Source organism: Saccopteryx leptura, chromosome 11 (genome assembly GCF_036850995.1).
Source record: "Saccopteryx leptura isolate mSacLep1 chromosome 11, mSacLep1_pri_phased_curated, whole genome shotgun sequence".
NCBI lineage: Eukaryota > Metazoa > Chordata > Mammalia > Chiroptera > Emballonuridae > Saccopteryx > Saccopteryx leptura.
Window position 1 is genome coordinate 18460325 of NC_089513.1, and position 17197 is coordinate 18477521.

The 17197-nt window shown below is 41.7% G+C and overlaps 1 protein-coding gene across 1 annotated transcript in view; it reads right to left on the bottom strand.

Annotated features, from left to right (window-relative positions):
- Positions 1-16839, bottom strand: part of DCC (DCC netrin 1 receptor) — a 1139534-nt gene extending 1122695 nt beyond the window's left edge. The window contains exon 1 of the mRNA XM_066352289.1: positions 16749-16839. Within this exon, the coding sequence (XP_066208386.1) occupies positions 16749-16839 (91 nt within the window). The remainder of the gene's footprint in view (positions 1-16748) is intronic.
- Between the last annotated feature and the right edge of the window lie 358 nt (positions 16840-17197).

Genomic DNA, 17197 nt, shown 5'->3' on the forward strand with positions numbered 1-17197 from the left:
TACTTCACCATGGAGGGTTCTCATTTTTTAAAGAACTTACTTACTTTCTGGCACCATAAGATGCTCCAGGTTTATCTCCTATATTTCCAACCTAAGTCCTAAAATCACTCATTCTGTCAAAAACCCCTCATTGCTTTTATTGGGAAATGATATTAGAAATTAAAATTTGGGTGTTAGATGTCGTGTGTGTGTGTGTGTGTGTGTGTGTGTGTGTGTGTGTAAACAAAAGAGTACACTGTCTTGCTTTCTTCCCCCTCACTTTTAGAAGGTGTCATATATAGATTAGTGAGTAAATGAATGAAAAGTTAGAAGATATGGGTTTCTTTTTAACAGAACTAGGAACTTCTGTATGATTTTAGGTAAATAACAGACCAACAGTCTTCATAACTTTACTCACAAACCACGTGAGTTGAATAAGCAATTCTACCCACTTTTTAGAAGTACTGGGAGATGAATGTAGATAATGGATGTGAAGGCCATTAGAAAATATAAAGTATCAGACAAACAGAAAGCAATATCATCGTAATCATTTATCAATGATTAATTATCATGGCCTTCTATGACAAAGAACAGAAAACCTTTTATGGATGAGATAACACCTTTTTATGCATTAGTAATAAAGGATTTGGGCATCCTGGATCAAAGGGTTTTTTTTAATATACATTTTGAAGCTGTGCAGAAAGCAAAAAGATGGAAACAGGAATTTCCAGCATAGACTTATTCCAGCAATGCAGACGTATAAATTTGCTTTCTCAGCTACTAGATCTCAGAATTCAAAATGTGGTGTGTGACGGCATCTGTCCTTTCCTGAGCAATCTGTCCTTTTGAGGCCTCCCTAAAGTAATTAGGAAATGCCTTGTAGATAAAACCTGTTCGTGGCAAAATTACATTATTTATGCTGCCAAAGTGACTTCTCGGGTGACCTTGTCACTTCTCTCCCCCTTTTTCTCCTAGACTAGCACAGATCTGCTTAGGAAGAGATTAGTTAACAGAGGAGCCGTTGATGGTGATGAGAACTGGAACTGTAGTTTGTAGGTGGACGAGTGTTGGAAGTGAAGTGTTCCACCTCTTCCCTTTTCTCTTGTCTTGCAGAGCCTGACCATGTAAATAACAGTGTCCTCATAGGAGTACACTCCTTTCTCTCCAAACATCTTGCCCTTCAGACTGAACCCTTCCTCACTTGTAAAGCCTCTCTCACTCTCTCCTGTCTGCACTCACTCACTTGCTTCCTACTAACACACTGTCTGGTGACTCTGCTTCTCTTTCCTCATCAAACTGCCAAGGTCTTATTTCCCCAAGCATTCTATTAACTCTATTAGCATAGTGGCAGTGTGTCATATGTTTTTACATCCACCATAGGAGACAACAAATATGGTAAATCAAGAGTAATCTCAATAAACACCTGTTAATGGAATGAATAAAAATAGAAATAGTTTAGTGCTTCCTAAGATCAAAGGACTGTGACAATCCCTTAGTGTAATATTTTTTTTTACATAAACTCGTTCAGCAACGGTTTTCTCAATTTTAGATATGAGGACCCTAAATCACAATGAGAGTCATAGAGTTCAATCTTGATGGAGTCAAGGTTTACACCCATGTGTGCAGAAATGTTTCATGACACTCTTTCTGAGACTTGTGACTTGGGGACTCTGTTAACTTCTAGGTTAACTTCTCTCTTTCATCATCAATACAATGACAGAGTCATCTCAAACAACCACTGAGGTCCATTTCTGCTTGACCGACCCACTGAAACACATGGAGTGTTAACTTTTTCATTCTGGGAATCTTTATTAACTCCACTGTCTTGTCTTGGCTTCCACTGACTTCTACAAAAATAATATTTTAGTTCTTTACTCATTCCAGCCCTCAGGAATGGTTCTTCTAAAAAATAACACAGAGTCTATCCCTGGGATTATTATATAGGAAATAATTATTCACCTACTTTATCTTGTTTCATTTTCATATATGTGAATTGACAAATGCCCTCAATGCATTAATAACAGGGCTTAAAGAGAGAGAAAATACTATAGACTTCACAAATTTGTACTTTAGTTTTTTTAGGATTTCCTTGATTTTGAATATTTCATAAGAACTCTAGAATATTGCTGGTATAATTAGTGATAGTAGCATGTAAAGAAAAAAATCAAGCAAAAATAAGGAGGGGAGAAGGAGAATAGAATAAACTTCCCTACAGTTAAAGACTGAGTGCTCTAAAATTTAACACATCCTTAACTGAACTTTGCATGTCTTGTGCATAAGAGCAACTCGAGATTCTGTGCAAACTTAAGAATAATCATTAGATGGAAATCAATTGATTAATGCTATTTATTGGATATTTAATATGCATCCAGCATTATACTTGGCACATGGAAACATGTGACATTTAGACATGACTTTTCCAATAAATACATTTTCCTACCATCTCCAAAAGATATCCTGATTTTGAAAATAAGCAGTTTCTGACATCAAGTTTAACTTTAACACAGGTTTAGAAGTGAGGATTCTATGACTCAGATATATGGCCAAAGTACAAGTTGTTTCTACACCCTCAAATGAGTACTCATCTTCTCTGTACTGTTTAAACAGTCCCTCTTAATAGGCCTTGCTGCCACCCCTAACTATTCCTCCATCTGATTAACAGCATGTTGTCTGAAATACCACTACCCTGCTGAACACACTTCAGTATTTTCCCTATTCCCATCCCCACCCCGGTACCTTCATAAGAGTGGCCAAGTGGTCCAGTGTACTTGGGGAGGTCCCACTGTTAACCCCAAAAGTCCCACTTCCGAGGAAACCTCCCAGGTCCCAGCTAACAGGAACAGTAGGTTACCCTGTAAAAGCTGCAGAATCAAGGATCAGGGCCATGATGAGGCTCTCTGTACCCCTATTTATTTTCGTATGACCCACTCTCTGCCTGTGATTTGTTCCCCCTTTTTTTCTTTAATTCTTTCCTGAGGATTGATTAAATCATCTTTCCTAAACTATAGGGAATAAAATATTTTTTTTTCCCAGAGGGGCAATTTCTCTACTCTACAAATGGTATTTTACTCTAGGAGAAAAAAGAAAAATCAGCCTTGCATAACCTTTCACAAAAGCTCCACTCATTTTGTTCCAGGACCAGAAACAGGCCTGAAGTTTCTGAGCTCAGCAGAAACTTCTCTCGCCAGGAGGAACACTAGTGATCTTCATTCAGACTTGTTCCATGGGCACCGACAAACCCCTACGCCTTCTCCCTGTGGGGTCCGATTCGGAGCATGTCAGTTAGAGCTCCTCTCCCTGACAGGCAGTGTTGAGCATAATGGCATAACCTCCAGGTGACCCTTCTATCTGTAAATCTTTTTATTCTTCAAAAACCTCACTTACAACCCCTCTCCCCTGTCACAGACGCCCAGGCAAAGGAGCACCTCGTCTGTTTCATGCCTTGAAGACCATTCCCAATCAAAAGGTAGAATCTGATGAACAAAGTGAACTGAGGAACGGAAGAGAAGCAGAGGCTGGGTCACGGGGGTCAGAGGGACAGCAGTCAGAGGGAAGGGGGATGAGAGAAGGTGAAAGGATTAGTGAAATTATATATACATAACAGAGATACAGATAACAGGACAGCAAATCCCAGAGGGAAGGGGTAGAGAGTTAAGGGGAGGGGGACAGAAGGGGTGTAATAAGGGACACAGGGGTGGGGGGTGAGGGAGTTATATTCATTGGGACACTTGAATCCATGCTAAACACGATAAATTAAAATTTAATAAAAATTTTTTTTTTAAAAAGTGAGGCTCAGCATGGGTTGCCTGGAAACCTGCCAGGGTTTCTCTACGATCATGCATGTGACTTTAGCATCAGACCTGAGAGGCAGAGAAGGGAGGGTGGAGAGGACCCAGGGCCCCCGTGGTCCTTTCCACTGACTTTTTCCCTAGGTCTGAGTATTTTTAAGGAGAAAAGGAGGTAAAGAAAGGGGGACAATATGGAATAAAAACCAGCAAACCCTTTAAAATGTGCCCTCTCTTCGTGCGTGTTGATGAGGAAAGAAGAGGAAAGGCAGATGAAACGCCCAGGGAGCATTTTCAGAGCATTTTCAAGGGCTGTAAGTCTCAGGGAAAGGAAACATGTCATGGCCTCCGAGAAATCGACTGAACTGCAACCGGAAGACTGTTTGATGTCGGCAGAGTTTGCCATTGCACAACCAGCTCCTGAAGCTAAACACGCCAAAGAGGCTTCAACCTAAAAGCAGACTAGCCTGGAAAATGCATTTTCCCATTAACTAGATTTTTACAGAGAAGTAGGAGAAGGGGCCGCTTTCCTCGAGGGTTTTCAGTCTCCTAGGGCAGTGCTCCTCAGTCCAGCGGGATTCTAATTCAGCATGTCTGGGTGTGGCATGAGTCTGCATTGCTAAACAACGTCCAAGTGATGCAAAATCTGCTGGTCCATGGGTCCTCAGATACAGGTTCTCAGACTTGGGTGCACATTGGAATCACCCGCTGAGGCTTAAGAACTGCTGGTACTGGGCTTCCTCTTGGGGAGTTTGAATTAATTTGTACGAGGTAGGGTTGGTCCTTGTTTTACAATGAAGGTGACAGCCCCTCCTCCAGAGAGAAGAGCCTTGAGACAAATTACACCTGGCACTACACCTTAACCAAGAAAATACTTGCTTTCTGGTGTTCATGCTACGTGAATGTATCAATGAGTCTGTGGGAAATGGATGTGGTTAAACAAAGAAGTTAATGGGGAAGGTCAGTTTAGATGAGGAATCCACAGGAGTTGTGGTAAATGGTGCCAAGTCTGATCAGTATTGCACTGTGTCAGATCTAACTGAGATGAACCTGTTAGCTTTTAAATCCTGCAAAGGCATGCATGGACCATGGTCATGGTCCGCTAAACCATGGCCAACCAAACTAAGCATGCGCTTCATTTCAAAATTGCTGTTGGAGTGTCACTATCTTATTTCCTTCTAAGTTTTTAAAATTGTCAACTACAACAATGAAATTGAAAAGGGTTCTAGAGTGGCCTGTAAATTTTTCTACTTGTAAAGATTATGTCAGTATAAATCTAGCCCCTGTGAAAATAATACTAAAAATATCTAGCATTTATGAAACATTTATTAGATGGCTGGTATTGGAATAGATATTTTATGCATCTAACTGTTGGAGTGAGTGTATCTTCAATTTAGAGTTAGAAAAAAAAGGTTATATTTGCCTGACCTATGGTGGCACAGTAGATAAAACATCAACCTGGAATGCTGAGGGTGCTGTTCTTAACCCCGGGCTTGCCTGGTCAAGGCACATATGAGAAGCAACTACTATCTATGAGCTGATGTTTCTGGCTACTTCCCATCCTTTTCTCTCTTTTTTCTTTCTCTCTCTTTTCTCTCTCTAAAATCAATAAATCAAAAATATAAAAAGGTTATTTTGTCTCCATTTTACAGATGGGTAACTCGAAGTCATGGCCACTGGCTGGCAGGCTTTTCTCTCTTGCTCTGTTACCTGTCTCATCACGACCAAGGACCACAGGACCATGCAACTGACTGCTTGGCAACTTACAGTGGTAGAGAATAGGTTGCACATTCAATGACTTCTAAATGAACTGTAACTTAAATCTAAGAGAACATTCATCCATATTTTTAAGAAATAGTACCACAGAGAAACATATGGGAAAGAAGCATATTGAGAAAATGATCTGAAAACAGTTTTTTTTTAATCTGAGGTTCATTATTCCTTTTTAATTCACTAAGAGTGATCAGGAACACATGTCAAAAGAGGCCACAGGAAAAAGAAAAATCGAATGCCAAAGCTTCTTCTGTAGAAAAGGTGAGGCCCCATTTTTTCTACTCAGTGATAGCTTCCGAAGAAGTATTACCTGGTACCCATGCTTATTAATAATCATTTGCATTTGTCTAGCTCTTTACACTTTTCAAAGTCTCTACTTGGGTTACATTTGTTATATCCACACAACTCCATGTTGACATATAGCATAGATAGGTTTATAAATACACATCTCATAGTTAACAAGAAAATCAGGACAAAGACTGCCTATATAATTTGCTAAAATTTTTAAATGATTCTACTGAGATTAGAAAAAGGTCTTTGTTTTGAACTCATTTCAATTCATTCAAACAATATTTATAGTAGTCCCTCCCCTCTTATCACAAGGGGGTATATTCCAAGACTCCCCCCCTCCAGTGGATGCCTGAGCCATAGATAGTATCAGATTCTATATATGCTATGTTTTTTCCCCATACATACACTTTTTTTTCAGCCAAGGGAAGCACTTTATAGCTTCTCTTTGGCATGTCTGAATTGCCAGCATCATTACTCTTGTGCTTTGGAACTATCAAGTAAAATACAGGTTACTTGATCACAAGCGCTGTGATACTAGGACAGTCAATTTAAAAATCAAGACAGCTACTAAGTGACAAAGGGGCAAGGGCCGTCTACAGGGTGGAGAGACACTGGACAAAGGGACAAGTCATATCCAGGATGGGATGGAGCAGGACAGGAAGAGATTTCATCACAATACTAAGAATGGCGTGCAATTATAAATGTATGGCTTGTTTCTTTCCAGAGGTTCATATGAACCATAGTTGGCAGAAGGTCACTGAAACCATGTAAAGGAAACTGCAGATAAGGGGGGAGGGACTTCTGTACCGAGAAAGAGTAGCGACTGTCTTCCAGAGAGAAACTTAAGGTCTTCTCATGCCTCCTCTGCGATGTGATCATGCTTAGATCTCCTGACTGTGTAGACAAAAATCTTCTTCGAATTCACTATGCTTCCTCCTGCTCCGAGGGCTTGGCTCTCACTTTCCTTACCTAACATTCTCTTCCTGACCCTGGCAAGCAACCCCTTTTTAACTAAGTGAGCTCTTCCTTCGGGTCCCATCACAACATTCTCAGGGAAGCCTGCTTTCATCTGCTGAGTTATTCTCCTACAACACTTTCTTGCCTTCAAAGCCTATCTCATTCGAAATTATGGATTTATTAATATATTCATTATTAGCATTTCTACTCCACCGAGTTCAAAGTCCCATTACCCTCTGAGTACAGGGTCATGGAAATGTTTATAGCAACACACTGATATCCTCATTCTTCCCAGACCCAGAACTTGGTTCAAACACAACTGACACCTTTTTATGCTCCCTTCTTTTTGTGTTTGTTTTATTTTGTTTGGGCCAATCTAAACCCATGAGGATGAATGAATTGTCTCTGTCAGCCCATCTGGCTAACATTAATATATTAATGATGTAATGCATAAACACTGTAGTGGATATTTTTCAGAGTCGGCCTCAGTTTGTGTGTGCTGCTTTTTATTTAATGAGTACTTTGTTCTGCCACGTGTTCTCTTTAGCTATGCCTGTACCTGTCACCTTGAGTTGCTGATAAATTCTTGGAGAATAGAAACAAATTTAGGCCTTTTATTTAATTCTTTGTAACTCACAGCAAATGTTTAGTAACTATTATCTTGAATTGAATAATTGATTTTATCTGATCCTTATAATACCTAAATGATTGAATTAGGCATTGATAGTCCTATCTGAAAAATGAGAACACAAATTGTGAGAGAAACAAAATGGGTACCCATGAATGAGGGTACAATAAGCTAAAGACAATGTTAAGGCTACATTTTCCATATATGACTTGGAAGGACTTACTGGGAACAGCACGTTACATTTGGGACCTTGATTACCAGAAAGATATAAACAAACTAGAAGGAGATCAGGTAAGAAAAATAAACATGATTAAGCTCCTAGAAGAATAAATGAACTAAATATTTATAATCTGGCTAAGTAAAGACTAAGAGGGGAGGTAAGGACAACTCTTTGATGAATTATTTAACACAGTTCAGCACAGAAAGGCAGAGTGTCAATGAAGAGGGAAAACAGGAACCAAGAGTTGGATGACGGGAGACAGGGGAAGAACATTTAGAACAGGACTGTCTAAGGTAAATTGTAAAATAAATTTTTAACAGCAAGAACTGATAAGCTGCTGAAAAGTGAACCAAAGGAAACAGTGAATAAACCATCCCTGGAGACGTCTCAAATCAGGGAGAGAAAATAACTAGAAATTGACCTGCAGAGAACAGCTCTGCCCAGACATTAGACATGAAAGAGAGAGCTTTGCAGATTTTTCTCTATAATTTATATTCTCCTGGGATGCCACAAGGCTGAGGAAAGATGCAGGAACAATGGATTGAGGACTCTGGGTGTGGGGGGTTTGCTTAGATGTCTCAGCCTTCTCAGTTCAAGTCTCTAATGAGTCGTCACAGAGGCCACACACCAGAGAAGCCACTGCTGCTCTGTTTGATGCTTTATTTCATCCAGGGCCCTTCATTAGCCTGTCACATGGGAATAAGTGATACAATTATGAACCCAAAGAAAAACTGGAAGGTGTGCATATGTACATGTGTAAGCATAATTTTCTGTTAGAATCCCACAGTCACATATGTATAGATCCTAGACCTATACATTTTACCACGCTGGAAACACAACAAGTTCAAAAAGTCAGATTAGAATTTTAACTTAGACTTAACATCTACCATTGTAACTCTGTGACTGAGCCATCTTTTAGTAACATGATGTTCAGGGGGGTTTATCATGCCCCAAATGAGGCCTGGCACCTCAGCATCTCGCTTCCCTCTAAGCTCTAGACTACCAAGAAACAATAAACAAAGTAAGACAGATGCTGACAAGCGTTGCTCTAGGTATTCGATAATCTTACAGTAGCTACAGACCTATTTTCTTCTTTAAAATTAGTATTCATTCTGGAAAGATGCTTAAGGACAGTCAGGGCTGAATAAACACGTTACAGCATCAGGCAACAACTTCTTAAAAGTTAGGCTACTGATAATATCTACGCCTAAAAGCACAAGGTTGCCGAGTAGGAAAAAATAGAGTAAGTACTCATAATATTGATGCCTCAAATCAAGCGTCTACTCAGTTGGAAAAAAAAGAATCATAGAATTAGCTTGCTGAAATCACAAATGGCCAATAAAGTTATGGGGGAAAATGTTTTACTTTATTAGTAATCAGGGATAGGCAAATTAAAACCACAGTGAGATCTAACGCATACTCCTCAGATGAGGGCAAATTAAACATATGACAATAACAAGAGTTGGTGGAGACATGAAACAAAGGGCCCGTGGTAGGACCTATTGTCACTGCCTCCTAAAAGTAAAAGTGTCCTTCTGATGACTTGGCGACTCTACTCCCGGAGAAGCACCCCAGACATGGCAGTGACTTTGTTCTGGGGGACATGTTCAAGAATGTTTATAGCAGCATTATGGGCAATAGCAAAATACCAAAGTCCCAAAAGCCCATTAGTGGTTGATGGGATAAAGTAATAATGTGGACTATATTATGAGGCAGAGAAAGTGACTGAAATACAGCAATGTGCATCCTCATAGATAAATCACAAATACTTAATGTCTAGCAAAAACACAAATCAGAGAAAAATATATATTTATTTTATAAAGGTCAAGAACAGGCAAAGCAAAATAATATATTAAAGATGCATGCGTGTGTGGCAAAAGTATAAAAAAGGCAAGGGACTAAATAGCACAAAATTAAGAAAATTGCTGGTGGGTACACGGGCATTTGTTTCACTATAATTGTTGTTATTTTAATTCTGAATGTTATTATAATTACTTATACCAAACACTATATGTATAGTATATAGTGTTGAAACTAGTAATATAGCCAGAAGTTATCTAGTCTACACCCTATTTAACAAAGAAAAATATGATGCACAATAAAAACTGGCATATAGAATAATATCAGATTTCAGAAATGCCACAAACCCATTAGATAAAACCATTTTATTTTCTTTCCTCTACTAAGGAATGCAGGTCCTGATTTAGAATCTCTTCTGTTACTTCAGGCACAAAGTCAAGAAAATCCAGTCCCCTAGTTCTTAGCAAATCAAAAATAGAATAGGGAAGGGCTGCTTCATAAGTCTTACAACAAGGAGAAGTTTGAGCTGGACACAAGCAAGTAGGTAACATGCATTTTATAAAGCAGGGATAAAAATCATAAGAAAACAAAAGCAGCAGCCCATGGCCATCTGAAGGGGGGGAAAACAGCCATATATGATGTAATAGCTTCAGAAACCATCCCCATAGCACTAGATAATATAATAACTGAGCCACAGTGATGCCTTTGATCTCTGGAAAGGTTAATTTATTTGTATGTAATTAAAAGCAACTAAGTGAATAGATAAATATTTTTAAAGAAGATGAAAAGTTAGTAAAATCTGAAAATGTTGGTGTTTAAAGAAGCAACTTTAGTTACTAAATAAAATTGACTTGAGTAAATGATATTTCTATTAACCATTTAACTCCTTTTATTCTCTTCTATAAATGTAAAAGCAGATTTAAGAATATTTAAGATATCAGAGTATTGTTGGGTGTTGATAAGCCCTCTCATCAGATCACAATACTACACTAATGAGTTGGTGTTTTCATTAGATCGCATCATAAAGATTCAATTAATTCAGAGGAATAGGTTTGTCCTAGACACTCTCAAGAGTAGACTTCGGAGCAAAAACCAATCTTTGAAGCATGAGCAAAACACAAGGGTGAAATCTCCAAATTGCAATACACCCCCCAGTTAAGTCCCACCATAATAATCACAGTCGGTCCAAAGGGCCTTCTTCCCTTGCAACTGTGACATGACTTAGCAAGCAAGAAGTCACAGAGCTCAAATGCGTAAAATTAACCTCAAGTACCTCACGCAATCAGAAGTAGGTTATAGGCACTGGGCGCACAAAATTTAGCAAGGAGGAAGAAGTGTCCCACGCCAAGTTATTTCATAACAACAGACTTTTCAAATATGCTCAATGGTTTGTATGTTTTTAGGTTGAGCTTCCCCCCAAGAAATAAAGGCTGTGAATAATAGGGTTGTTTGGAACTATTTCTAAAAAGCGTCATGTACTAGTGTTACCACTGGCAAATTACCATCAATAGAAAGGAGGGATATTGAATCGTACACATTATATTATGTCTTTCTAAACCATACTGTTGAACAGAGTTTAGGCATTTATACACATACCTAACCATTGGCTTAAAGGGACCTGTTTGTTTGTTTTTTCATCTCAGGCTAAAATTTACCAAAGAAATTTAGAGCACTAGAGTAATTCTGATCATCAATCAACCATCCTTTCCTTCCCTGTGTTAATAAAATGCTAAACCAGAGAAATATAAGATAAGGAATGAACATACTAGTGTAGGAGGTACTAAATTGTTCTGTAATTTACCTGAGTACTGCAATTTGTAAAGGTGTATGATAATTTGCATTATATTTTTTGCTATTACCCACTTGGCATAAGTAACATGTTTTTTTTTTTTTTGCACATATTTTTAATTGGCCTACAGAGAGAAGAAGTGGGATTGTTCCTCCATTCTTATTGACTAGTTTAACCCTGGCTTTACTTGAGGTCTTGTTTTGAAAGGAAACAACTTAAATGCTTTGGCTCAGTGCCATGCTACTGATACTCTAAAACCACTGGAAATGCTTTGATCTCTGCAAAGTAGTAATTTTGAAGAAAATCAAAGTTCCAACCCCCTAACACCCTCTTGGAAAACTAGCGTGCCTAGGTTGGCATGACCTACTATCCTCAAGTGCTCACTTGTTCTGCATAGTGCTCCCAAGCCCAAACTTGAACCATATCAGCGGAGAGGCCTCCAGTTCAAGCCCGCTATGGTAAGAGCACTCCTTAGCTGTCTTTACAGTACAGTTTAACTCTCACTAGAAGCACTTGTGAAAGACTGAATATTTGTTTTGAAGGCACATCTTTGTGAACTTACAGAGCATAAGGCAGCATGTTAAACTCTGTGCCTGTGGATCAGGGCCCTGGAGTCGCAGTGAGAAAGGCTTTCTTGACTGTAGCAAAGGAGGTGGCGCTGATTGCACGCAGGTTAGCGAAGAGAGCTGCGACTCTGCAGAGACAGGCTGCCAAGAGGCGAGCAGCCCACGAGCAGCCTGCAGAACAATTCACCGGGCGTCAGGGAGAGAGTTAACCCAGTGAGTTTCAATCAAGAGTTACTAAGATCCCAGGCTATGATTCATGAGGGTATATAACTGTTGTGACAATTCATATAGCTCTTCATTCCTCCTCTAGATCATTGTAATGAGGAAAAAAAAACACATAAAAAAAGAGAGACAGCTTCACGTTTACATTTTATGAATTGTAAATGTGCACAGTGTTTATCACTTCCCTTTAGGGATTACAGTATGCTTCCAGAACCAAGTGACTTTTTATCTTGAGTTAATTAATCAAGTAATCCTCGGTGGGCTCATGTCATTATTCTTTTTACCCAGGCAAAAGGAAGGCTTCCCAAAATTTACATAATACAGTTCATCTAAGAGATTATCATCTGAGATACATTAATCCATCAAAAATTGATCATTTGAGCTGGTAGCTGTGTGATAAATACCAAAACAGAGCAATGTATTCCTAACGTGGTGCAAGGTCCTGAAAGCAGGCAGGACATAACTCCATAACGTGGGAAGGTCTACTGCCAGCCAAGAGGGGCCCTTTGCTAGTGAAACCCCAGTGGTTTCCAGAGGTCTCTAAGTAATTAGCACTCTCTTAATTTCCCCCTAAAATCATAGATTTGGGGAGATGGCATGGAAGGTGGACATCCTCTCTGTTTTGTGTGTGAGTGATTGTGTTTTAAGTTAAGAAAATGCCAGAAACCACCGTATTCTCTCATAAAGTTATCCTGTCTGGGAGAATATGAGAAGAAGTTTCACCTGTAAAGTTTAAGATGGTGAATCAGTAGGAATATCTGCTTTTAAATGTAACCTTAGGGCCCAGTCTTCCATGGAAAGAAACATTCTGCTTAGAAGCTTCAGTGCTGCTTGTGAACATGCAGCACCACCTAAGGATAAGTGTTTAGTAGGGGAAGTCAAGATTTAAATCAGGGCTTGTTACCAAAGGAGGGAACTGGCCCTAGACGACCCCACCGCGTGCAGCAGAAAACACTCCAGGAGCAAAGCACATGCTTTTAAAGACTCTCAGACTACTGGGTGCGCCAGAGAAGCAATGCAAGTCAGAGAGGAAGAAATATTTCTTCTCATAAAATGTATTGGAGGATAACTAGCATGCTGGGATTCCCTTAGAGTACTGGGGATTCCTTCCCTCTCCAGAAACAAGTCAAAATATTCCCTTCCACCCAAAACCACCTCCCCAATCTCTTGTCAAGCTTCCCATTGGCTGTGAAAGCCCTCCTCCAGTCAGTCTGCAAATACCCTGTACGCTAGGAGAAACTTGCAGCGGGGCTTCACTCAGGAATTTAGATCGGATTAAAGCTCTTCCTCTTCAATGAAAACAATAAGGAAGTTTGCTGAGAGGTTAACTTGCCAGAGAATAAGTGTAAGTCATACATGCTGAGAAGCTATAAATCTCTCCCCAGAAAAAAAATGCCTAACGGCAGCTCAAGCCAACCCAGCTTTTAAGAGCATTAAAGCAAATGCACTAAGCCTAATATATTCACATATAACACATGTGGTGACTGTTTCACATGCTTCATAACTCAGAGGGCAACTGCTGCTGGGTGGGAAATGGACGCTGTGACAGGTCGCTGGTGATTTATGCTGCGGCACTGGAGGAGTGGACAGAGGCTGTCCAGCAGCCCTCAGGTCCTGCCATGCTCCACTCACAGCAGACCCAGAAGGGGGCATCTGATCTAGCTTGGTGGGGGGACAAGAAGGGGCTAGGGAAGGCAGCAAGCCTCATTTCACCATGTCCAGGCTACAGAAACTCTCAGAGCTTTTTTTTTTCCAGTAGAATGTATCTCAAACATACAGAAGAAGAATCAATTAACATGCATGTCTACTATTTCACTCATCAACATCTCACACCTATAATTTTCATCTCATCAGAAGTACTGGGACGCTACTCAGTGCCTCTGCTTGCTTGGTGCTCAAGTCAAATACATTAGAAGATGGCATCTTACAAAAGCCAGCTGAAGAACCACCATCCTTCTCTCCAGCAACGTGTCCTCAACCTGGGCTGACACTGTGCAGGCACACCGTTGGTGAGGTCATAATAGTTTCCTAACAATCTACAGCAGCTTCTGACTTTATCTGGGAAACACTCAGTGTAACTGCTAGTCTCCATAATCCTTTGTTACCCACCAGCAAAGTCTTTAAAACATCTCCCTGAATGAGAATTTCTCTGCCAGCAGACACTTGGCCTAATTAAGGGCACCTCCTACTGGTCCTTTCATAGAGCAAACTGTTTTTTCAGCATCAAGTCCCTGCCATGGACCTGAAGAGAGGAGATAGTTACTAAGAAAAAGAGGAGAAACAGATTAATAAGCAAAAGACCAGAGTGATTTGAATTAAAAGTATCTCAAAACTACACCATTCACTTTCCTCGGACCTGTGCAAGCTACATTTATTTGCAAAGAACAGGAAGGAATTTAGAGGTACAGGCAAGCTTAAAGAGTCAGATCTACAACTTATCCACAGGTTTATCCTTCATTGATGTATAGTTTTGTGTGCCTTTTCAAACACAGACATATGTGTTGAAGAAGAAATAAAAATAAAATAGTTATATATGCCCAAACTCTCTAGACAAGAAACATAAATGATAAGAGGAATATTTAATTTAATTACATATTAGTAAAATATATAAAAATTTGTCTCCATTTATCTAACTCTACCCTTCGCAAAATCACTTGGACAATGGCTTTAAAGTATTCTAGTGTAATTGATAAAATGTCATTGTCCATTCTCACACACCTTGCCTAATGCAATATTTTCAGCCAAATCATTTCAGGCCCCTGTGCTCAGACTTTCCACCAAGGGAGGAAGGGATATCCCCTCTGAACTTGCCTCCTCCCCTCCTTGGCTGGCAGTCTCCCAAACTGTCCAAGAAAGCGCAAGCCAATCTTCTGTACAGAAGGAGGATCCTTATTGCTGTAGCATCTAGTGTTTGCTAGTATTGAGGAGGGGATTTAAAATCAAAAGACACCTATGCGTTACTTCAGGGATAACCTCGCCCACCGTCCCCGGGAGTAACTGCTGAGAACAAAGCTCTGGGTGAGAGGAACTGGCTGGAGAGGACCAGTCGAGAGGGAGAGAGGGAGGGAGCGGAGCAGGCAGCTGAGAGCGGGATGCGGTACACGCGTGCGCGCGCGGGCGCACACACACACGCACACACACACACACACACACACACACACACACGCTCGCGCGCGCGCGCACACACACACGCACACACACACACACACGCACACACACACACACACACACGCTCGCGCGCGCGCACACACACACGCACACACACACACACACACACACACACACGCTCGCGCGCGCACACACACACACACACACACACACACACACACACGCTCGCGCGCGCACACACACACGCACGCACACACACGCACAGACGAACACTGGCTCGCTCTCTGGCTCTGTCTGATAAGACGAAGGCGAGGTCTAAGGGTAGGTGTGTATGCTCAGATTCCTGTTCCTGCGGCCGCACCTAGATCTGAGAAGCCCCCAGCTGGCTCCGCGCTTGACCGGCTGGAGCCCTAGCTACGAGGACGTGCCCATTCTCTGCTCGCGTTCGCAACCCCGGGCGATGCAGCATTTAGGAGGAACAAGAGAGCCGGAGCTTCAGGCTCCGAGGCAGCTGGGTGCTTGGCCACGAATTTCCTTTCATCCCCTGTTAATTTCCTAGGCGGGAGTTGGGGCGCCCTACCCCAGCGCAGCTCATTTTCTTTCGGATTTGGGAAAAGGTCGTTTCCGAAGGGATTTGAATCCTCATCAGGCTCTCCCCCACTCCTCTCCACCCAGGCCGCCCCCTGGACCCCTGTGCCCATCTACGCTTGTGAGGCCCGGCAAAACGAGTGAACATAAAAATGACATATTTTGCTCTTTTAAAAATTAATTTTGGTGTTGAAGCTCCCAGCTCCGTATTAGGAGACTGCAGCAGCCTCAAGCATCCCTCAGATCCCTCTGTTTCCTGCTACAACCCAATCCATTCCCCAAACAGTTTTGCCATTTTTAATTAGGAACTGCGCTTGCCAAGCGCCAGCGCCAAGGGGCTGGTTGCCCGGAATATCAATCATTGGGAGTTTGGAAGTGTCCTAGAGATATGTGGAGACTTAGCTTGAGAACCGAATCCACCGTTAAAAAATAAAATAAAACACTCCTCCTTCCTCCTAGCAACTCTGTGCCCCTTTCGGCCCGTGTCCCTCCTCCGAAGTACCAAACACAGCGGCGGTCCTCTCCATTCTCAGTCTCCCCGGAGGCGCGTGTCACCACAGACAAACGACTCACCCCACCACCTACATTCTGCACAGACTTCCTCAAAGCCCCTTAGATGACCTCCTCCTCTGGACCCTTTTGCCCCAATTCTCCTCCTCCGTGGGTTTCTGGGGCTTTAAGAATCCAACCCAGTTCCTTTTAACGACATCCCCATCACCTGCTCCTCTCCGCCCCGGCCCGCCAGCTCTCCAAACCAACATCAAGGCAAGTAATTGCAAAAGCACAGATTCAAGAAGCACCAGATTTAAAACAGCAAAGGGGCGCCCCTCTCCCCAGCCGCCAACATCCTCTGCCCCCAAGAGAAACCAAAAAAATAAAAAAAGTCTTCCCGTCTTTTATCATCGGTGAGGAAATGGGGCACAGAACAAGCGCCAAACATCTTGCTCTTTCTTCTTCTACCCCGATTCTACTACTGGCCAAATGAGAAAGAAAAGGAAAGGAGGGGGGGAGTGAGAGGAAAAGAAAAGAAAGAATCTCTTACCGGTGACTTGAAGATGTGCGCTGAGCAGGGTAGCTCCGAAGAGTACAAAAGCCAGCTTGGGTACCAAAACACATCCAAGACTATTCTCCATATTTCAGCCAACACCTTCGGGGCCGGGGCTCCTGGGCAGCGGCGGCTCTCACACACATGCACTCACACACGCATGCACACATGCACACACTCCGCCGAGCCCCTTCGCCTTCCTCCTCCTCCTCCTCCTCGTCCTCTTCCTCCACCTCTTTGCCCACCTCCCCGGAGCCTCTTCTGCCTCCGAAACCTTTTCCCTTGACCACTGACAGGATCAGCAGCAGAAGGAAGCAGTGAAAAGTTCCATTCGGTCCAGGAGATCCCAAGACCCCGTAAAACCTTAGAAAACTAACTCAAGGAAACAGGGAGCAGGAGGAGGGAAGACAGGTCTCCGCGGGGCTGGCAAGTCATCAACGAACAGA